Raw genomic sequence first — 24,835 nt, forward strand, 5'->3', positions numbered from 1 at the left:
TTATTTATAAATTTAGAATTAGGGGAGAATATTCTTATTTTCTATCTCCTACCAGGCACAAAATAGCTCTGATTTCTTACATATCAATCTTAGAAATTGCAGGAGTCAAGTGATTTGTTAGAGCATGGGCCATAAAAAGAATAAGAACATTAGGAGTAAAACTAGTTAGCCTTTATTAAACAGCGGTAGTGTCCATGTTCTCTTGTCTGTCTAAGGCAGACTTACAAGTCAAATACTACTTTTAACAGAGCACAGAGAAGATGATTAATACTGTCCACGTTCTCATCAGTTTACTTTTCCTATTTTTTTATTTTTTGGTATCTGGTATAAGCTTACTCGTATATAAATGGAAGCTACTGTTTAGAAGTTATAATTAAGAATCTTGTAATTCAAAAGGCAAGGCAGTATGGGCCTGAGTTTTAAAATCCAGGCTTGACCTCACACCCATCAAGTGGCTACTACTACCTCTCCTCCCAAAAGATCCCCCAAAACCAAAACTAAACCAAAAACAAAAATAATAACAAATGTTGACAAGGATGTAAAGAAATTGGAACCCTTGTGCACTGTTGGGTGGGAATGTAAAATGGCATAGCTACTGTAGAAAACAGTACAGTGGTTCCTAAAAAAGTTAAAAATAGAATTACCATATGATCTAGTAGTTCCACTTCTGGATATATAGCCAAACAAATTGAAAGCAAGGTCTCAAAAAGATATTTGTATAACCATATTCATACTAGCATTATTAATAAGAGCCAAAAGGTAGAAACAACCCAGTGTCCATTGACAAATGAATGAATAAAGAAAATGTGATGTGTACAACAATGGAATATTATTTAGCTTTCGAAAGGAAGGACATTCTGACACATGCTGCAATATGAATGAACTTCAAGGCGGTTAGACTCAGTGAAATGAGCCAGTCAGACAAAGACAAATACTGTATGATTCCTTTCATATGAAGTAGCCAGAGTAGTCAAATTCATTGAGGCTGAAAGTAGGATGGTTGTTGCTAGGGGCTGGAAGGAAGAATGAATGGGAAGCTGTTAAATGGGTATGAAGTTTCAGTTTTGCAGGATGAAAAAGTCATGGAGATTGGTTGCACGCCAATATAAATACTGTTAACACTAATGAACTGTACACTTAAAAATGGTTAAGTTAGTAAATTTTACATTGTGTATATTTTACCACATTTCAAAAACAAAAACGCAGGCTTGAAAGTTGGTAAAACTTGGATATAAATCCTATTTTGCCTCTCTCATCTTCTCATTTTTTGACTATGGATAAAGTATTTATTGAGTTACTGAGGCTCAGATTCCTTATCTGTGAAAGAGGGATAATAATAGTACCTTCCTCGTAGGGCTATGAGGATGATATAAGTGAAGGCATGTAAAGTATTTAGCACAGTACTTGGCCCATAATAAGCACCCCATAAATGTTGGCTTTGAGTCATAGCAGTAAGCGTGGAGCATTTAGCCAATAGAATAGCGGATATTTAGGGAGGAAAAATCTCCTGCTATCCCTCAAAGCCCACAGGAGGTGGCCTGCTGCCTTGGCTCAAGGTTTGACTCATAGCCTTGAAAGCTCAGAAACTGATTTTCACCCATAGAAGACACCACATGGACTGGACGCAGGAAGCCAGTGTATAAAACTAGAATGCCAATTTATTAACAACACACCTGTAGAGGGTTGAACAAACCTATTTTATTCCTGCAGGCAGATTTGCAGAGGAAGGCAAATTATAATATCAGAAGGTTGTCTGGTAAACATGAACTCAACAAAGGGAAGTAAATGCATCAAATGTATAATGGCACCAGGCTAAGGTAACTAGATGCATTCATTTCCAAATTGAGATGGTCTTCTGACTTTTTGAAGTCCATTGGCCAAAGCATCCTCTCTTCTGGGATGCAAATGTTCACTGCCAATATTAGCTTCTGGACCTTCTTTGTTTTGCTTGAATGACTGACCACTCCTACCCTCTTGACTGTCCTACTGTTTCTCTGACCACCTAATGCCTTTCAGCATGCTGCAGTCGACTCCTGCAGTCTAGGAGCTGATAGTCTCTATAAGGTAATTCTATCTTTTCTTTGACTAAGGGCAAATTTCACACAGGGCAATATTATTCATCTCAGATACTACAGCAACATAAGACTTTCATGTATCGTTTAATAGCCTAACGAGAATCATTAAAAACATTCACTGAATTTCTAAATACTGTTATGCAATAACTGTCAAGATATATTAAGTGAAAACAGCAAAAGTGTCTACAATTTATCTAAGGAAGTGCTAAAAATATGTACATGTATTTGTTCATATTGTTAAAATGAACCATTGAAAGAATAAACTGAAAAGTAAAACAAATAATTTCTTAAATAGGTAAGAAAGGTAATCAGGTAGAGGTGACGGGCGTAAGTAGAAGGTGGACTCTGTATAACATACTTTTGTAGATTTGGTTTTGCAAAAGATTTTACATAATTATGAGACAAAATTAAATTTAAAAAATTCTAAAAATGAAAAACAAACTGAAACAAATGCTCCTAATGTTTCTTGCTATAACTGTATGGGAAGGAACAATTTCAGGCGACTTTGAAACCATTATTTGCCTGTACATCCCTAGGCAGATAAACTCTAAGAACAAAAACAACCGCAAAACCACCACGACAACTTTGACTGTTTTCAGTAATCACAACTTGGTGGTAGTGTTAGTGTGGTTATTATCAGACAGTTATATGAATATTACAAGATAAAGCAAGTGATAATTATGTTGAGTTATTGGGAACTGGGATTTTCAGTGTGGAATAAAGAAGTTACAGATGTAAGACAGACAAGTTCTGAATTTGATTTGGATAATAGTATGAATCAGGGGGAAAAATGTCAAAAGGATTGAGGAACCAAAAATGCAACAATTTGAGCACCAATTAAGTATAGTAACTACTATAGATAAAAACACATCAAATATGTAAAAATCTGTAAGTTCATAGTATTACTAAAAAAACCCTCATTGCTTACTTTTGGAAGATGCTAGAGAATCAACTCAAATTTGAAAACTGGTAAATAGAAAGTATTGAGCCCTTTTCTCACTTTTCTCGCATGAACTGTGCCTCATGGTAAACAAAAATTGATAGGAGAAAGTTTCTCTTCATAGTAGTACTTTTAGCTAATACATAAGGAAGGAAAGACAGAATCAGAGTGCCACCATTTTGTGACCCCCAATGACTCAATGCACTTAGGCAATGCTTATCAACTGCTAACACTCACAACTACTATGCCTCATAATGAAATGCATAGCATCATACGAAATAATCCTGTCAAAAACTCAAATCTGAATCTGATTAAGCCTCTAAATCTAACTACCAACTTATAAAACAAACAGGCAGCAAAGAACCCCGTAAAACTGTATGAGAGGGTACAATTAGCAAATTCCACACTGTGGGAAATGCCACAGGACAAACGACCTGGTTTCTTTTACAAATAAACTGCAATAAAACAACAGAAAAGAGATATTAAAAATGATTTACAAGACATACCAACTAATTGTAATGAATGGACCTCATTTGCATCCTGATACTGTTTAAAAAACTGCAAAATTTGAATATTGTCAGATAAAGAATTAATGTTAATTATTTTTAGATGTGATAATGTATTGTGATTACGTTTTTTAAAAATCTCCATCTTTTAGAGATGTTTTCTGATATATGTAGATGAAATGAAATGATAAATGGAATTCTGCTGAAAATCATCAGGGGGGTTGGCGTAGAGCACAGATGACATAAGATTGGCTATGAGGTGACAGCCATTAAAGGTGGGTGATGAGTATGTGCAATTATACTATTCTACTTTTGCATATGCCTGCAAATTTCAATTAATAGAAAATTTCCATAATAGAGATAAAACAACTTTGGTCCAAATTTTTGATGACTGCTTTCAGATAATTTTTCATATTATCGAATGGTCATGGATTTGGTACAAGTGACTTTAGGTCCTGTTTACCCATAAGTTTTCTTCAGATTAAATGACTGAACAGCATAGGAATTTCTAAAGAAACTTCAATTGTATAAAAAGATCATCACATTGAACAGGGTATGTTACCACAAATTTAAGTTCTATGACAGAGCATGTAAAAATATCAATGCTCTCAACATGTTAGAACTGTGTTTTTCTCAAAGTTCGTATTCCCCTGGCCCCTTCCACTAAACTACTCCCCCACCCACCCACCTATCCCCACACATAACTTTTGCCTGTCCCCACCATCGTTTTCATAACCCCCTTCTGAAAAATTATTAATTCACAGATGAGAGACAGCCTCTATCATCCAAGATGTTGTTCAACTCTATTTTCTAAAGCTGGTACTGTGAAAATCTGGTATTATTACATTAAAATATTAAAACTGCTCTTACAAATATCAAACACTCCTCTCCACTTGAGAGTCATTTTCCCAGAAGAGTGCTTCTCAAACTTCAGCATGCACCAGCATCAACCTGGAGAGCTTATTAAAAATCAGATTACTGGGTCTCACTCTTAGAGCTTCTGACTCAGGTCTGGGTTGAGGCCTGAGAATTTGTCTCTTTAACAAGTACTCAGATACTGCTCATGCTGTAAGTTTGGGGACCACACTTGAGAATTATCATGCTAGATCATCCATGAACACTTAAGTGTTCCCTGTGGAATTTCTCTCATCCCTTCTCCCTCCTAAAAACAAAGTCTCATGACAATTTACAGACAAAAGTTTCATGACCTAGCCTTTCCTTGGTTTATATTTTATCCCTTTAAACTCTATGATGCCTTCCATTGGATAATAATTATACAACCTTTTTCTGAAATAAATTATCCTTAAATGGAACTTATTAAAAAATGTTCCCTATGAGGATGGAGGTGGCATTTTGGCTCACATCTTCCCTAAAGTTGATCAGACTCATTTTGTCTGTCTTTCTTATTCTCCCCTTCTAATCCCCCTTTCCTCTAACCAAACTGAAAAGAATAGTAATAATCATAAAAAGATGTTACTATATGCAGTTTCCACTAGAATATAATTTCTTAGAGGACAGTAACCTTTTGACTTTATTATAGCTTTCATTTGCCATCATGTTATAGGCCTTTACCTATTATTATTTGAAAATGCAAGGCCCGATTTCTATTAATATTTATAGATTTCAAAGTCCTGCCACAGGGTAGGCATTCCATTCATTTTTGTCAAATGCAATATTTCAATCACAGAATCTTAGGGACAACTGAGGTTCAGGGAACTTAACTGATGTACAAAAGGTCACAAAACCTGTTACTGCATGCAAATGTCAGAATTCTATAATCCAGATCTCATGACTCTCACCCAGCCTGTGCTTTTCCCCCTAGTCTGTTTACCTCTCACCGGTTTTATCAAAAGACGCCAGCAGGGCCTAAAGTGAGACGAAATAAGTCCACAGCAGCATGGGGCCAAATTCTTAAAGAATAATCATAAAATTCTCAAGGAAATTCATTTACTATGAAAAATAATTTTTTTAAACACATTATTTTGCTTTAGATGCTTTGACCTTTCCAGATTTCTTTATAAAGTGTGTAGGAGGGGGAGATTATCATTCAAGAAAACCTCAGGAAATTTCAGCAAGCTAGAAATTCTGATGGGATTGGTTCTCAGATACTGAATAGGTTATCCTCATTGAGAAATTCACCCCACTCTTGCCCTCGTGCAACATGATCATGATAAAATAATGAACGAAACCCAAACTGCTAGTACCAGGTCATCTTCAGAGTCTGCTTCTTCCAGATGCAACAAAATTTGGGGAAAAGGGACCATGCCCACTTAGTAACTGTTGACTGACTACTTTCCAGGGATAGGATCAAGTGGTTTACATAAACTATTGAATGTATTCCTTTCAACAACTCCACTGGGATCGATATTATCATTCCCATTTAACAGACTAAACTGAAGCTCAGGAGTCACATCCCTAGGGCAAACTGGCAAGTCCGGATGTAAACCCAGATCTACCTAAACCCAAGGCTGTGCTTCACCCACAGGGTTAAGCTAATTTTTTCATTTGATTGCGCCAGCACCTTTATCAGTGTGCGAAGTGCCTGGAATATCCAAGACATGATTATAACTTCTATCATCTACTTCTAAATCCTACAAAAAAATGGAAGCTGTTCTGTTCCTGCTTAATTTATTTTGGTTCCTATCATCGGCGAAAACATTTTGACATCAGGACAAATTCATTAAAAGAGGCTTTTCAATCCTGAGTTTTGCATATCTTTAAAGCTGACAAATAATGAAGCATAAAGCTGTGTTAATTAATTTACATGAAGTCACGAATGGTGATAAAGGACTTGCCTGATGTTTTCCATAATGCAAATACTCAAATCAATATTCCTGACCCTTTGGCCTCATGCACGTTATAAGACTATTCCTAGAGGCCAACGCGGGCCAGCAGCCAACTGACCATTGTCCTCATCTCACCTAGGTCTTTTGGGCCATACCAGCTCAGAGAACGGCTGGTGGTCTGACAGACGAAAATACCATTTTATAGGCTGGAGGGAGGAAAAGTAGAGTAGAAAAGACTGCCCCATAGAATTTAAATAGGGCCGCCCTCCTAGAAAGTAATGTTATAGGTAAGAAACTAATTAAAGGGTACTAATTTTCCTGATTTATGTATTATTGATGATGATGTTTTAAAATACCATCTTTTTCCATAGGCATACATGAATGAATTAAATCAGTCAGGGTCTTTGAAACAATAATTTGTCCACTATTGCCATTCGTTGTGATCTTTTTTACTGCAGCATATTAAAATCAAGCTTGTAAAACACACAGTGCAGAAAAAAAAAAAAAATAAGCCAACTTCCTTTACAAATTTCTTAAGTATTAGATAACATATCAAAAAACCATGTTTCTAGCAATATGATTTAAACGTTGGAATTATGTGGTTCCTTCCTGGCCATCCATCCCAACCCCCAAACATCTTTTATTTTTTAAACAACAGCAAACATTAATGGTTATGCTTATCAAGCTTAGAGTTCACTCCTGGTTTAGCCGGATGACACACTTGGCAGGGTTTTGACAAAGGCTATTCTACGTCATTCCATTATCAGTCAGATGGCTGTGCATACAGATTCTTCACATGCACTTGTCAAGCTCATGAGAGAGGTCACTCATGTTTGGACACCACAGTGTATCACCATACTAAGTGAGAATACAGATAATAGTATCCTCTTTGTCACTACTCCCAAAGTTTAATTAACATGTCCTTGCAATTTATTTTGAGGGAAAAGATAAAACGTATTGAAACAATTTTAGAATTATATGGCCAGATAAATACCACTTATCTTTTTTTCCTGTATGTTAAGTCATTGCTATATACTTTTCTTGGAGTACTTAACAATTGTGTTGGAGAAAGGACATCAAATGATGCTTAGAAATGTGATACACATTTTCATTTCACACTCCATCAGCTTTTACAACTGTAGCTCAATGAAATGTAAGAGAGAGCTCGGCAAACAGCCATATTTACCAAGGTATAAAATAAGGGTCAGGTTACTTTTTTATAGAAAGAAAAAAATGTTTAATTTTCACTGCTCATGACTAAAGCAGATATTCAGCTAACACCCTAGAGAGAAGTACCATACGCACATATACTGGCATAGTTTGGTGCCTGTTTTAACTGTAGATTTTTACTATATTATAAACAGCTTTGTAAAGCAAGAAAATATTCTTTTCCTCACCCCCTTCCATTCAGGATCTACTGACACAGAAACATACTGGATCAGACCATCTTCAGTGTTAAATCTTTCACCTGAAAATAATGGCTTTTGCCTTCTACTTCTAGCCTAGAAGCAGAAACGGCTTATTCCCTTTACAGGCAGAGTTAAACAAAAAAAAAAGCTAAAGGCATCAGCAAAAATGCATCTTTATAATTCAGATTTCAATCTGTCGGAAAGGATTAAAACCGTATGCATGCATAAAAAGGGAACTATAAATGATAACAGAAACATGGTCTGGAATCACTGTGCTTCCACAGCTGCTGTTTTACTAGCAGGGTGGAGAGGAAAGCATCTTTTACTCACCTCTGTTAAACCTGAGACTTCTCCTTTTGCTAATGGTTTGCTGATGGATGGCGTGCATACTTTGGCGTCTGAAACTGGCCGCCCTTTCATAAAATGCTTTCCTGATTCATAAATGTCCACTTCGACCATTTTCCCCATGAATATGGGGTTCTTTGGCACTAAAACCTTTAAAAAAAATTTCAGAAGGCTTAATTCTTTTTAAAGTAAACAATTTTAGAACAGTTTTAGATTTACAGAATTATTGCAAAGAGAGCAAGGAGTTCCTATATACCCCGCACTCCCTACTATTAACATTGTAGATTTGTATGATACATCATCACAATTAATGCGATAATTTTGACATATTACTATTAACTAAAGTCCATACTTTATTCAGAATTCCTCAGTTGTCCACTAAGGTCCCTTTTCTATCCTGGGATCCCATCTCAAACAGGCTCCATCTTCCAGCTGCGCCAGGACTTGGGGATCTAGTAGGAAGGGAAGGCACTTCTGGGAGGAGCGGCGGGCTGCAGACAGTGCTCTTTCATTGCAGGACGCCTGCTTTCCTGAGGCATGTGGAAGGCAGAACTGGGAAATCCCCCAGCAGTCAGCCAGTCACTTTTGGAAAGGACTTTGATATTTTGCTCTTGGCTGCCCTAAGCAATGAAGAAAACTGAGACAACACTGATGAGAGCCTCATACTTTTAATAGCTTCCAAGTTAGCTGTCAGAATGATGGTTTGAGTAGACACTTCAAATAAAGGCCTGCATGTTTCTGTGTATGTATGTGTGTGCACATGTGCATGAGCATGTGTTTTTGGGGGAAGAAAATGAACATTTAAAAGCAACCTTTTCAATATCCCAACCATGGGTGTTTGGAGGTAAATGACTCCTTTAACTAATGGTTGCCATTCATTTCTTTTGCTCTGTTATAAAATACATGTGTTAGTTTTACCTCCATGTAGAATCAGCTACTTTGAAGGGTACTTTGGCTAGTTCACAAAAAACTGTCAGATGTTGTCTTTCCACTAGAGATTTCTGATAAAAGTACTTGTTTACCTGGAGCAAATGTTTCCTCTCCTTTGGGACTTATAGGCAGTTTGTATGCATTATGTCTCCTTCACACTTTTATTTTAGTACTGTAGCTACTTGCCAACCTTTTAAAGTTAGGATCCAAAATAAATACACTAATTCTAATCCAGCAATACTTTGATATCTTGATACAATCTTTACTTCTGGTACTCATCTTATTAGAAAAATAATTTCTATGAAATCTTTGATATGCTTAGTTGTAGAGACAAAAAAAAAAAAAAAAAAAAAGTCAGAGGAGAGCCAGAAGTTCCACAGCCAATTTCTCTGAGGCAAAATTAAATCTGGGTCTTTCTGAGTTTGATTTTTTATGACCACTGAGTACACTGCTTCATCAAAGTATAGGAAAAAGGTCACCTGGGTGGTGAATTACTCATGGCAAGCAAACCAACTAAAAGAGCCTTAGTACCAGGATATGAAAGCCTTTTTAAATCAATTTTTATAAAACAAGAAAATCTCTAGAGTAAACTATTCCTGGGAGATTTGGTACTATTCTGGGGGAGAATAACTCCTTGATCTGCTGCCTTGATCTGAATGAAGGGCTCAGTGTATTTTCCCCCTCCAGTTTTAATAATTGGAAAAAGCCCGACTGCTTTAAATTGGAGGAAACAGCTAATGAGGCATGCCATTGCCTTTAAAATGAAGGGGGAAAAAAAGTTCCCCGCTGAGGCAAAAACCCAGATGGCAAGAGAAAGGAGAGAGAAGAGGCAACCAAAATACAATCAAGCTCCTCCCCAGGGCTGAGCAGAAGGTTGGCCTGAATAGGAAAACGGCTATCTGGAGTCAGCTAATGAGATGGAAACAGGGAAGAGACTCAGCTCAAACATGGAGGGCTGGAAATCCTTTCTTAACTGTAGTCACTGCTGGGTACAGAATGGGGATGGTTAGTCTCGGCTATGAAAAGCTCCCCGTACATTTTGTGAGGACCCAGGGCCCGGTCTGAGATTGTTCCTGGTGGAGCAGCCTCTTCAGCTACTGTCTCCCTGCTTTCTAACACGTACGGTCAACTGCCCATGATCATACCTTACCTGACTTGCCTACTCTGATCTTAAGAGCCTTCCCATGCTTGAAGTCCAGCCACGATGCATAGAAAAAAACTTCACTTCTCATTTGATGAGAAAGGAACAAAAAAGGAGGAAGACCCATTTGGTCTTAAAAGTTAATGCAACCCAGGAATGACCCATGAAATCCCTGTGTCCCCATGAGAGTCTCCGATCTGAGTGGGCACGCCCCATCTCCATATCCCAATGCCCCTGAAGGAGGCATGCGGTTTGCTTCTGTCACTTTTGAATTGTTTTACCACCTGGGGAAGTAGAATCCCAAATGCTGTAATAGAAGTCTGGTTACCGGTGGGGCAAGGCAGGCTAGCTTACAAGGGGTAGGGAAAGAAGGAGAGTAAGTAAGGAGCCCTTTGGGCTGGCCTCAGAGAAAACTCTATCGAAGTGAAGTTGGTTTGATCCTCACACTGCTCTCCAGCCTTGTTCATGCAATATGAGTTAAATCCAAGGAAAAGACTCTTTTCCCTCTGCTCCTGGCATTTTTATCAAGGTGGAAGTCAAAAAAAAATATTAAAACTAAACAGAACTAAAAAAGCCGACCAACCGACCAACAAACCTGTATTAGTGCTGTGACAGTAAGAGGAAATCCCTGCCCTTCCATGCTGATGTCGCCCATGCAGACATCCTTCCTGTCTCTGAACAGGACTTTCCCCTCTACTTTGCCAGGCTGTGGGAATTCTGGCAGTGATAACTGCCTGTTCCAAACTCTCAAAAGCCTAAGACTGGCGCTGTCAAAGATTAATGAGGACTAAAACACACTTATTCCTTTACAGACATTGTTTTGTAGACCAAGCCACAAAAGATAAGCCCCATGTGTGCCTGCCTGGTTTGAGGCTATAAAATAGACTTGCTGAAGCAAGATTCTACAACCCTCCTTCTTTTTAAGTCTCTTTTGCTTAAACTGACTTGCTTTCAGAACTCTTTTTCATTGTGGAGAAAACTTAATAACACAGAAGTGTCTCTTACCTGTTCATAGAATCGATTGTGTGCCACGTAAAACTTGGAATCAAAAGATTCTTCTGTTACTAACACTTGCTGTCTTTCACCAATCTGGGAATAGAAGGAGAGGAAAAAGGAAAGATAAGGACGAACACCAACATAAATGGTAGTAGCCCAAATGGTTCTTGACCAGCAAGTAGTGTCCTCTTGAATTTAAAGTAGATTATAGATTGCTAGTTACCTAATAGCTAATATAAGAATCATGGATTTAAATTTCCTGAAAGACATTATTTTATTAACTATATGAATATAAAGTGAGCATAGTATGAAACCTTATTTTCTTATATAACTATGAAACAAAACTTGATCTTTTATTTCCTCCTTCAACATAAGTAAGATAATTAAGGCTTCCAAGACATACAAAAATCTTCTAAATATCACTTTGTTTCTTGAAACAAAGTTGCAAAACAAGCCAGAACAAGCTGCTTCTAATCCAAATTCATGAAAATATTTTGGCAATAGGATAGAATAGTAATAAACACTAATTTGAGTTATGAGGGATGTAACACTAAAGAAAGTGCCTCCAAAAACTAGTCATTAAGTCCTTGCACCTAAATATTTCACACACTGCATATGATTCTGAAAATACTGACTGATTCACACAGCTATTTATTTATTATATACATTTTCTCTGTCATAGGCAACTGTCTCTTCTTTATTACAGCCATGACCTCAAATTCACTTTTTAAAAGAGAAAGACAGCAAAAAAATAAGACTGTTAATTCGCTTCAGGACCAATCTACGTTCATGATCTAAGCATGCATTTTTTAATAACTAAGAAGTTGAATCAGACAAAAAATTGGTTAAAGACATGTGGCTATTCTAAAAAATGTTTACCATTTTCAAATTTATTCCACTGTGAAATTATTTATTTTTAAGTATCGATTAATTATTTTTATAAGGCTGTCAAAATGTCTAATGTAGCAACCAGCTGTATTGAATGACTGAACCAAGAATTATTTTTTCCATTGCTACTTGATAAATATAACCCTCCATATTAAAGCACATTGGCAAGATGATTTTTAGAAAGCAATCCCAATTTTCATATGTAGGGATTTGCCACCATATTCAGGCAGTTACCATTTAGGAAACATAAACACAGCTGCACTAAATAGACCACCTAACAATTAAAAAAAAAAAAACAAAAAACTCCCCTCTCCATCATACAATGCCAAAACCTAAATACACCACAATTTACTTTTTTTTTTTTTTTTTTTTACTATTTCATTCAAAATGTAGCACCCTTAGCCCAAGGTTGTAAGGTTTCTAGGATGAGACTTATCAAAGACTTATTTCATTCCCTGAAAACCAATAAAGTTCCTGCAACATTAATCTCTTTTAAAATCAAGTAGCAACAAAAGAAAGTTCCTTCAACTTCTACTTTGAGCTTTGTTTATTAAAAAAGACTGATGAATTCTTAGTTTCATTGAAGTATATTTTTCTGGAAGAAAACTTAGAATGTTTGCACACATTTCACAGTGTGAGTTGCTTATAACTTAGGATAAGTGTCTGTCAATGGTTCTTAAGGAAATCTGCAATTACACTCTATCTAACATTAAGTTTTCAGGAAATTAATCTAACAACAATATGTGATTGTAGAGCCACTTAAAAAGTATGCTGCTTTTTTCCTCCTGTTAGAATTAATGTGGGCAGTTGTAGTCATCATTTTTGGGCTGTTCTATTTTACCTGGAGATAATAATGATGACAGTAATATATACACAGAGAGTTAGAAAGTCTTGCTATGTTTATACAGTAGAGGGCAGGGCTTTTGATCAACCATCAGAGAACTATTTCTAGGTGAGTATTTATTATTTGTCAAAGCGGTTCAGGAAAACTGCTTTGTGCATTAATTTATGGTGGCAAACACCTCTCCACTCACCCTTTTGTCCTCTCAGCCTCGGATTTTTTTTTTTTTTTTTTAATTTCATTGGTGAGGCTCTTAAAATTCCCCAGAGACTACTAGGCAAAAATGAGCATAAAAAGGCTAAGACTTTGATCAAAAGCTGCTACAATCTATCCCCACCACCCCTACCAAAAAAATAAAACCCAAGAAAAACAAATAATAAATGCTCTCCTTCAAATTCTTTAAAGACTAAAGTTGCAATGAAATGAATATAAGTGAACGTAATGAACCTTTAAGAGAATCAGCTATTTCAAATAACCTTAAAAACAGCAATGATGCTAAGGAAGGGAGCATTCAGATGGAACTTTGGAAGAGGCAATTTTGCCTTGGTGACAGTAATGAAGCTTATGGGCCAAGGTATGTATATAAGCCTCAGGTCTTTTTTTTTTTTTAATTTTAATAAGCCACCTCCTCCCCATACTTTCCAACTGGTTTCTCCTCAATCCTACATGATAACCGAGTGTGGTTAAAGACCTGCACGTAACAAGATTTAGGGTAGTCATCCAGATTTGCCTACGAATACCTCTGCTATCCAACAAAAAAGTCCCAGTCTAAGAGAAAACAGGCAGGGCCACTGGAGAAAAAAGACAAGGCTACCTATATCCTTAAATCTCTAGGACATCCACCACCCAGCTATGTAATATGCCAATGACAGAGATAAGCCACTAGAAATCATCAGATTAGTCAGTCTTAGAAACAATAGTGAGGAATACGCTGTCTATCTGATATTCTGCAACATCTGTACTCATTTTGATATTCTGCTGAGAAGTAGAGTTGGCATCTGTGACTACCTCACCATCATTGATAAAACCTTGCTTAACAACTGGACTCACTGACAAGAATGCCAAGTTACATCACTGGCCTGAAGCAAGCCCTCTGCAGAAGAAGTTAACAGAAAGAACGCTTGTGTAATTTAAAAAATGAACAAACTCCTGCAAATATATGAAGTTGAAAATAACTTTTTTTTTTTTTAACTTTATGACTAATAGGATAATATGGCTGTTTAGCAAATATGACTAAGATGTGGTTGAACTGTGAACCCAAAGAAGGGTGTAGAGGGAGGCCTCAAGATAACTGGAACATTCAAGGCTAGGAAGAAAGGGGAGAGTGATTTAGAGGAAGAAGGATTGGTCAGAAGCAAAAATGCATAGTTCTAGCAGAAACCCAGGGGAGAGGAGTCTGAGGAACGATTACTCAAAAACATCAAATGCCACACATTTGAACTGGACAGGAGGGTGCGAGGACTCAGGGTTTGGGTAGATTATTTTTAAGATAAAAGAGCTCTGACTATGTTTTGGGCCTTCACTTTCCTCATCTAAAAAATAAGTTTGGCCGAAGTGACATGGAGGTGGGAAGAGGAGAGTAGGGCTGAAGAGGAAAGATTATAATATTCAAAGGATATTTTGTTCCAAAATTCTAAGTCATAATTCATGCTAGATCTGTAGGTTAGGGATTGGTATACCCAGAAGGTTTCAGATGAAGGAAATATGTACTCCAAATCCAGACTCTCTTTTCTTTCAGTATATGTATGCTTAGAGCTCTCTGCAAATTACAGCTACTGTCTTGTGGCACTTAAAATAACGTCATCTTTAATACCCACCAAAAAACGCTTACACAGTCTCTTAAAAAGCTATAGAGTGACCAAGAAGCCTGTCAAAATCTTCCCCATAAAGCCCTTTTAAAAATAATCTTAAGGAAGATGTCCTTTTTTCTTCTGATTTACTTTATAGGTAATTAATTTATAGTTGATTAAATAAAATGCTTATTTAATTTCTCGAACATTTTAGAGTTTAAGAAGTTGGGGTGGGAATACAGCCCCTGTTATAGCATTTCTATGGGAACTCAGTTTCCATTGACAGTTTGACCTCGGGGACATTTGTCAGGACTTTTGAAAGTGGCTGTCAGTCCTGGTGTCTGCTTTAACAAGCTAGGCATACTTTGTAATGTATTCACATCAAATGTCAGTGGAGAAAGTAATTTTTCCTAGAATGTGCAGAACTTCATTTAGTCCATTTAACCTGACTTTAAAAAGACATTTTATGAAAAATAAATTATAAAAATAGTCTTGTAAAAAACCTCCTCCATTTCACAGATGGGTCGCTGAAGGGAGGGAAGGTGCAAAAACAAAAACGAAAACAAAAAAAAAAAACCAACAAGACCAATGAGATCCTGCATTAATGGGGATCTCATAGAGTTCCTGGAAATTAGAGCCTGACTATGAAAAAATGAGTGTGGCACAATTTTCTAAGCCTTGTTGAAAAAAATATGAGACGAGCTCATATGCTTTAAAAAAGAAAAGGCAGAAAATACAGTATTCCCCTAACTAGACAAAGAAGGTAGGACCCTGAAGGAGGCTTAAGAATCTCTGATTTCACAGAGGGGAAACTGAGGTCCTTCAAGATGCAGTGATTTACTTGGTGGCGGAGAGAAGAAAAGGAAGTCTTAGAACCATTCTCACTACCTGATGTCTCCTATTTAACTGTTAGCTAAAGGAAACATACAACACCATAGATCTAATTCTGCAATGATGACTTTTCCTTTAGTAGAGAAACATCTGTGACAAACAAAAAGCAATGTTTTTTAAATTCAATTTTTGGGTAGATATTTCAGTGTGTTACATAATCGGCTAGGCTGTGTTTTTTGTGTCACATCTATGCTTAAAATTTCCCAAGTGCCTGAAGTTGTGAGAAACATCAGTTCTAACCATATGGTCAGATAATGCACACACAAAAAAACATACCAGCATTAAAAAAGCAGTGGTTTCCAAGAGAATTTGGCTGCTCAATGAATGCTCATTCAAGTAAACCCTATTTCTCCATTTGTCCTAAAATAAACAATATTCTACATGGCTATATAAGGATTTAAAGAGAGAAATGAAAAAGAATTGCTTCAAGACAGGCAGATAATACCGAAATTAAACAAACATATTAACATTTGAGTATCTGGGCCTTCACTTTTAACCCACTAAGAAATGTCACTGGTATAAGTAAGTATTCTTTGGACTAGAAGCAAAAAGTTTCTTTTAAACTCATATATGTCTTTAAAAATACACTTTACGTCAAGTTTACTTTTATCTTTACTTCTTTGTTTTTTTCCCTTCTCACTTTTGTTCTCCTTAAACAGAAAACATGAGATATGGCTTTGGAAAATAATTTCAATTCAATTTCTATTCTGAAAGGTTAGATTAAGTTAGAGTTCAAGATTTCAATATAACTGCTCAGAGTATCCAAAAAACATTCACAAAGGATAGATATATATTTGAGGGCTGGTGTAAGAGAAATGTTTATTTCTGGAAAACACTTACAAGGAGGTAAAGAAATTATTTTGCTTCCCATAAAAAGTTTCTAGCAATTAATTTCTCTGTCCAATTGCCTTAGGGGAAAAATGGAGATTGAAACACACACATCAAAAGCTCTTGTAATTATTTACATCATGTTCCTAATAAACTTGAATTCCATCTCTGTTTACCCTACAAAATATTCTGACATGCTACTTCTGCAGCTATGTTTTTGTTTTTGTTTTTTTGTATATAATAAAAAATAATTTGTCTACTTGACTGGTTTCTGAATGCATGACTCTGGGAAATGTCAAATGTCTTTCTTTAGTTCCAGTCAAATTAGTCCCCCCTACCCCCCCAAAGCTGCCTTGAACATGTTAAACACCAGGCTATGACCTTAAACTCTAAAATAATATTTCTAGTGTCTGTGCAAAAGCCTGCCCTCACATACACCTTTCGACTAATTACTGCAGTGTAATGTTGCCAGTGAACCACTGTAATTACACTTGGAGAAAAGTATGGTCTTGTTCTTTCCTAGCTAATGAAAATGATAACCTTTCCATTTTGATTCATCATTCACAACAGGCAGAGCATGCGATGCTGGGTCTCCAGGGTATACAGTAATTTTCCTGACTGTTTATGCACACTTCTGTTTTCTGGCCCTGCAGAAGCTGGAATTAAAGAACCAGGCATACTTATGCTAAAAACAGTCAACAGTAATAATAGCAATAACATTAAAATTTAATATCATCCTTACTCCACAATGCCATTCTATAATGAAATAGGGCCATGACACAGGAATGTGTGTCAAAAATGATGCTAGCATAGAAAACAAGTAATGAGACTCACGGTCCGTTGTATTCAAAATGCTTGCCATTAGTTTATCAGTCTACTTAAGGATTCTTGAGAGTACATGTTGGACAGTTTATTGTCAAAGGGACTGGACTTGTATCTGACTTTTAAACAATGACAGAAAATACATTCTATTAGATTTTTAAAAAACAGAATCTTCTATATGAAAGAACACATTCTTTAGCTCATTATTAATAGGATTAAATATGTTCAAAAGAGAAAGAATGTCCCTTTGAGGTAGAATATCCATACCTTTACGAATTTAACCTATGTATATCTATTAATTGCCAGGAGTATCTGAGTGGCCCTATTATTCCTTTCTCATATTTCAGAAATAACCTAAACATGAAGGAAAACTGAAAAATAATTTGGCTTTTTGAAAGTCCTCCCTCCCAAAGCCCGGATACAGGATCCAAAGACCAGACAGAAGGTGGTTCAGTTGAATCAATTCAGACAATGACATTTCTGCTACAACAGCCCCGTGTGCTGTTTTCTTCAACTGCCGGCTGTTTTTTTCCTAGCCATGTGCCCGTCCCAGTAAGAGAAAGACAACCCAAAGGAGTCTCTTCCCAGTAAATCCCATTCTTAATAACAAAGCTATTTCATCTGCTGGTTGAGAGCCAACAGTAATAGTACAGTAATGATGCTTTATTGATCTAGTTAAAAGAATTCTCAACAGCAAATAGTTACGTGACAAATGCCGACCTGATTCCTTTTCAGCATCGGAGATCTATACGTGAGTGCTGACTGAACCTCCAATTTAAAACACAGCCAAATCTTAACCATTTTTGGTATTCTAGAACATTCTAAGGTGTTCCCTACAATGCTTTTGTGGTAAGAACACATAAAATCTACTCTCTCTCAACAAACTGAAACAAGTTGTCCTTCCTTATCACAGACCTGGCACAAGCATGTTAAATCTATTTTTCCCACACCAGACAAACTCTACAATGCCTAGGCAGTACAGGAAAGCACTCAACAGTTAAAACTATCTAAAGTCCTATGGCCAGATGCCCTAGTGGCATCTATCCATGAGATCCTATCAACTGGATGGCTAAGTGGGGCCAATATAGGACTATGTGGGCAGAATTTTTTTTTTTTAATTAAAAATTCAATTCTAAGATTGAAGAATGATCCCCATCACTTCCACCTTCCTATCTTTTTTCATTGGTCTCTATCAGTCATTATGCAGTTAGTCTGGGCTAACCTTTGATGAACTTCTCAAAAAGGAACAAAGGTTAACTAAACTTATAGCTCAGAACTACTGAATAGACTGCGTTCTTGGAAAGTGTCTTTAGGGCTTTTGTTTCACTGACGATACATTAAATGAGCCAGAAATGAGAAAGATAGATGACCAAGTTTTAGAGATTCAGTGTTGATGTAATCTAGTAAGGTACAGTAATTACCAACCAACTCTCCTTATACCTCTGCTCAAAGCCCTCATTCCAAAAGCACTGAGCAATGATTACTGAGAGCCAGGTAACTTCAGTCTTCTACCCTACTGTATACTTCATCAAAACAGTGTAAGACTCCAAATTCAAAGAAAGATTCAGACATTTTGAGAAAAAAAGGTGTGGGTATGGTATGCGTGATACCTTCCAATTTTCTTTGCCATGAAAGAGGTTCCTTTTCAAATATGAAATTACAGGAGAGGATGGAAAAGTTCTAGCTCACCTAGCTTCTAAATATGAATTTTTAGAATCATAAATTCAGAGCTGGCACTGGAGGAATGCACAGATCGTTTAGCGGAACCCTTCATTTTACAGATGAGAAGACTAAGGTTCATGAGAGATTAAGTGATGTAGTCAAAGTCATACAGTTGGTAATATTTCTCCATACATTAAAAATGGATTTTATCCTGACAATTGTTTTTAGCAAATGAATTAATGATTCACTCTAAACCTGCACCATCCAGCACAGTAGCCATTAGCCACATGTGGCAAATCCCAACTGAGATGTGCTTTACAATATACTCCAGTACAAAATACACACTGGATTTCAAAATCTTAACACGAATACAATGCAAACTATTTCATTAATTTCATATTGATTACATGTTGAAATATTTTTGATATATTGGGTTAAATAAAATATATTAAAATTTCACCTGTTTTTTACGTTTTTAGTGTAGCTACCAGAAAATTTAAAATAATATCTGTGGTTCACACTATATTTCTATTGGACAGGGCTGCTCTAAAACATTATTGTCTGGTTTTAAGGATTTAACAGAAATCCCCTATTTTACTATTTAGGAAGGACAATATTTGTCATCAAAAAAAATTTTTTTTTTAACTCACCACAAACACTCTTCATTGCAGTAATCATGTAAATGCAATACTTAAATTTCTGGAAAGAATACATACATATCTATAAATTGTAAAGGTAGGAATTATGAATTACTAAATTTCCCTTTTTGACCTCTAAATTATTCTTGCTTCCATCTTTCTGGTTGACCACAGCTTCCCCGAAAGCTAAACAATGATCAACACGCTCATTGTTTTCAGAGAAATCCAGGCATCCAAGGAGAGGACATCTAAATTTTCCAATCTGTCATTTCCCACTTTGTGTAGCTGCAAAAGCGACTATGTAAAAAACAATGGCATTTGGATGAAAAAGGCAGCAATTGATCATTCTCAAATTTGTTTTTTAAAAAGCCAAAAAAGAATGTCCAAAATATATACCACCTTTGGTAAGATAAATCTTTCGTTATGAACCCTGATACCAAAGAACGCAGCATAGATGTGAGCAATAAATAACATGTGCAGTACACACCACCATCTTTTAACCATTTGCCAGTTGAGATTGAGGCTGAGGAAGCAGAAAGGATTAAGCTGAAATCAAAGACAGCCAAGCTCTAATGGTGTCTAATTAGCATAACAAAAAACACTGCCACAATCTTTCAGCAGAGGACAACACGTCTCATTAAAGAAGACTGAATAACAATTATTCTTTCCTGCTCCCCTCCACCCTCACCCCCACACATCTTGGCTTAGCTCTGGGAGACCCAGAGAGCTCAGCTTGAGAGCTTCTGCTTTATTGGCCTGGCATTCAGGCTGCAGGGGAAAGAGCCCACTTGTATTACTGTGCACCTGCATCTCAATGCTTTATCCCGATTTCCTCCCCTGCTGTGAAAATGTAGCTTCTTCAAGCACATACAAGTCCTGCCACTCAGTTTAGAGGTATATAATATTGAGAATCTGCAAGGATGACCTAAAAAAAATAAATACTAGTTCCCCTGAAAATGTCCTTATTTGAAAGAGAATTGATCTACTTGTTTCTCTTCATCTATTCTGTTTTTCTCCTTAAATATTACTTCTGTCTCAGAGTTAATGAGGCTAAATTGAAATTCTACCAGATTTTATTGCAAATTGTAATTAGCTGTGAGCACGCACGCATGCACGCACGCATGCACGCACGCACACATGCACGCACAGAAACACCCACATTTACACATACACATATGCGATTTAAATGGGAGAAGTCTGGTTCAGACCTATCTTCTCTATTTCCTCTTGATGACCGACAACTGAGAAAATATATGAAACCCAACACCAGAAAATTGAGGTTGCAGGTGAACACGTGGGTGGCCTTTGTATAAATTTAAACCAAAAATAAGAGTCTAGTTAAAGCAAGAATAAAAAAAATATATTCTTCCAGGGTGATTACTAAGAAAGAAGAAAACTTCAAGTGATCCTATGTACTTTTTCATATCAATCTCCTTTGGGGGAAGGATTGTGTGGAAAGGGGAGAGAAAAGGATGTAGTTATTCAATCCAAACAACTTCCAAATGTGAGTGGCATTTTTTGATCAGTAACTCCTTTCAAAAGGAATCTGGTTATGAGGGCAGCTTTGATTTTTTTTCAATGGCCTCTCCTGCCAAACACAACATTACATAGTCTACTTAAACCTGAACACTGCCATGTCTACAAGTTGCTCTAGGAAAATATGTTTATCACAGATGTAGACAGGAACCTCTGCAATTGTTACTGAAACTAAATAGCAGAAACGGAGCCAACCCACTGAGTAGCTGGGAAAACCTACTGAACCTATTTAGCAAGTCTGGATTTTCCAAACTGCTGTAAAGTTACTGTAGTCAGGAACTTAGAGAACTTGAGAATAGTCAAGTCTTTAAATCGTAGGCTAGAGACCTGAGGTGGGACATTTTAATGCTTTACACGCTCTGCATGCGGCAGTATGTAATTAAAATAAAACTTGGGACGTCACCTAAACCCTAAAAGACTCTTCTCTACATAGTGACTTACTCAGCATTCAAGAGCCAGCTGGTTTCTGCCTTCCATCCTAAAAGCAGAGTGCATTTTTAAAAAAATCCTCTCTCCTACTGAATTTCTTCTACTTTATAGATAGATCACATTGTAATTTTTTTTTTTTTACTTCTTGACTATTTCCACCTTAAAGTTCTGCCAAAAAGTAGTGTTAAAATTTAATACATTATTATGAATTCTACAGTGCTTTATATTTTAAAGGCCAATAATTTTGTATTTTAATCTCTAGTCAGTGATAGATCTCTCAATCTATGGCCTTATGTCTTACACAAGGTTTTTTGGTACACTCGTACAATTTGCTTCCCTTTTAAGACAGAACCTCAGCTGACAGGATCAGAGCTTGAAGATCACTAATTGGGGAGTCGAGAAGCCTTTAGTTCACTGTCAGCCACTAACTAACTGGCTGTTTGACTCCCAGCAAAGCATTTTACTTTGGGCCTCGCATCCTCATCCAAAAAAACAAAAAACAAAAAAAAAGAGGAAGGAGTTGAAAGTCCACTTCAGGCTCACAAATTCTGTGTTTCCAAGAGTTCCACTGGGGAGGTAGGACTAGCAAGGTATCCTGCAGTGCACACTAAGGGCCCACAGTGGAAAGGGAGGTCCCACTGGCCGTGGCTATGGTAACAGTAGCGGTAGCAACAGCAGTGGCAGTAGTGTCCCATGGACAGAGCCAGTGGCTGGCCCTGACAGCTTGTCACTTGTCTCATCACCACTGTTCTTTCTGCTTTTTACTTCCAGAGTTGACACACAGTCTGGGATTAATGATTGCCAAAGGCAAGGATGAATGAATGAATGAAGAGGAGCAACATTGGGGGATTCAGTTTATCTGCCTGAAAGAAATAATTAAAATAATTAACCAGGCTTGAATCTTGAGTTGTCTTTGGATTACCACCTTAGCTTTTGGGAGTCAGGGTATGTGCTGGAAAAGTATGATTACTCTTGGTAACACATCAGTAACACTACTATTGCCAGGAGTAAATACCAAAATTTCATGCATCTCCCATTTACTACCAGAAGATACCTCCGTGAGCTGAAACACATTCATGAGTTCAACATACTACTGGATATCTTGATTCAAGTAGTCAGGAGAAAATTTTAATTTTAAGTAGAAAACTGTCTTGGGGCTCTATCCAATTACTGCTTCAGAACAGGAATAACTTTTAGAAAGCAACGCTGTATGGATAAGTGCAGAGACAGGACCGTTGCTAAACAGCTAACAAAGTAGAATGCTGGGGGTGGAATTGTGGCCCTGACCCTAAGGGACACAGTCAGCAGTCTTGCTGGGCTGGCTGTCCTCCCCTTGGGGAATCTTGCCTGAAAAGCAGAGATAACTCTCTTGCTCCCTTTTTAAAGCCATGACTCAAAAGGATTTCAGAGAAGTAAGACAAAGCATATTTAATTCGGAGAAAGGAGGGAAATTGTCCAATATTGATAAATCTACAATTCATTTTTGCAGTACCTATTGGAAAGATGAATTATGATGGGGGAAAAAAAACCCTAAGCAGCTTCTTGTCATTTCTAAAACATGATCTTATGCCTGCCTGAAAGAGTTAAGGCTCTATAAATATTCATCATTCTTCTTTCAAAAGGATAAGAAAAATTCCTTTTGCATATATGAATTTCAGATTGCTAAGCAAACATTAGGGTATGGTCAGGGTCCCATCATCTTACTGAGGATATGGTAATAGTGTGTGTATGTGTTTTGTTTTTTTTTTTTAACTTGCTTATAGGTGATAAAAAAAAAAAACCTCTACAGATTTTGATTTTATACTTAGGCATGCACAGAACCAAGAACAGTTACTGCTTTTGTAAGCATATGGATGAGATGACAGGAATACCATTAAAGGCTTACAGTGGGATCAGGGTGAAAGATTCATTAAAAGTGATAAATAGGATATGCTTTCTTAATGTTTTGCAATTGCATATTCAATACAGCAGGCCAGTGACTATGCATTTTAACTGTATTTTTTAAAGCGCTGCTGATTTTAATTACAGATTAAACAGTTATTTGTAAATGAATACCTCTTCATTAACATATCAGAATCATACTAAACAACAATTCTCTGTTACTAAAAAGTACATAGGATAGTGGGAAGTTTAAGAACAGTACATGTACATGGCACTATAGCAGGGCAATGTGCCCTCTTTACCCTGAGCAAGCTGATACCTTAAAATATTTTAAGGAAAATAACCTAGATGAAAGCTCATAAGATTTCAAACTCTATGAGATCAGAAATTTTGTTTCTTTTATTTTCAGCTATATCCCTAGTGCTGAACACCACGCCTGGCTCATAGTAGGTTCTCAATAAATATCTGCTGAATAAGTGAATGAAAGAACGAGCTCTTTTAAAAAGCATACAATCATATTTCTGTAGTTATATTATCATGCATTGATACTTTTTGAAAAATTGCCAAATTAAAATCAAATCATCAGTGAGGTTATTCTCAAAGGATTTAATGCTATAATTTCTTCTAAGGGACACAGAAAAATGTATTTTTTTGATATCACTTTCATAACGAACAGCAGCTGTAACAATCTTATTTCACACAGCAATTTATTAGGTTTTTATTAAAGACTATTTTAGAGCACTTTTAAATTCACAACAAAATTGAGAGGAGGGTACAGAGATTTCCCATATATCTTCCTGCCCCTATATGGGCACAGCCTCTCCCAAGAATGTGTCAACGTAGGTTCATTAACTGTAACAAATGCACCACTGTGGTGAGGGATGTTGATAACAACTCCTTATTTTTCATCTTCACATATACTTTTGTTCTTTCCAACTCACAGATGAAGAACACAGAGAATTTAAGTAACTTGCTCAAGGCTACTTTGTGAGTTAGATTTAGCTCTCAGGGCCAAGCTTCCTACCTAGTGTTTTCTGCAGAATACAATGCTACACCATCTCTTTGCTATTTATTTTGTGTCTGGAATAAAGCACAAAACAAGCTCCTAAGAGAAAATAAGTAGTATAATATCCACACACTACAGTAAAGCAGAAAGAGATGGGAAATGGAAGAGGAATTTTCATTATCATCATTTACTTACTAATCAATAGAGAAAGAAGGAAAATAATTAAAATATTTCATCCAAATAGTCACCTAGAGTTCTCTGCTTTCCATTGTTACAACTATCAAATACAGAACTAATGTCAAAATGCAGACTTAAGAACACTGTCTTAAAAATCAACATATACGATTTGTGATTAGATTTCTAAACTGACCCCAGGAAGATAAAGATTCACTGGACTTTCACAATTCAGAAATTAGGGGATTTGGAGAAAAAGAAAGTCAGATACTTGATATTTGTTTGCTTACCAAATCACAATCAGAAGACAAAACTACAAAA

The 24,835-nt window shown here is 36.6% G+C and overlaps 1 protein-coding gene across 1 annotated transcript in view; it reads right to left on the reverse strand.

Annotated features, from left to right (window-relative positions):
• The window catches only part of LOC105306496 (threonylcarbamoyladenosine tRNA methylthiotransferase-like), a 68,171-nt gene that overhangs the window by 23,174 nt on the left and 20,162 nt on the right, over positions 1–24,835 (reverse strand). The window contains exons 3-4 of the mRNA XM_023524079.1: positions 11,138–11,316; positions 8,047–8,211 (exon numbers count right to left, since the gene is read on the reverse strand). Coding sequence (XP_023379847.1) covers positions 8,047–8,211; positions 11,138–11,316 — 344 coding nt within the window. The remainder of the gene's footprint in view (positions 1–8,046; positions 8,212–11,137; positions 11,317–24,835) is intronic.

Source organism: Pteropus vampyrus, unplaced genomic scaffold, assembly GCF_000151845.1.
Source record: "Pteropus vampyrus isolate Shadow unplaced genomic scaffold, Pvam_2.0 Scaffold440, whole genome shotgun sequence".
Lineage (NCBI taxonomy): Eukaryota > Metazoa > Chordata > Mammalia > Chiroptera > Pteropodidae > Pteropus > Pteropus vampyrus.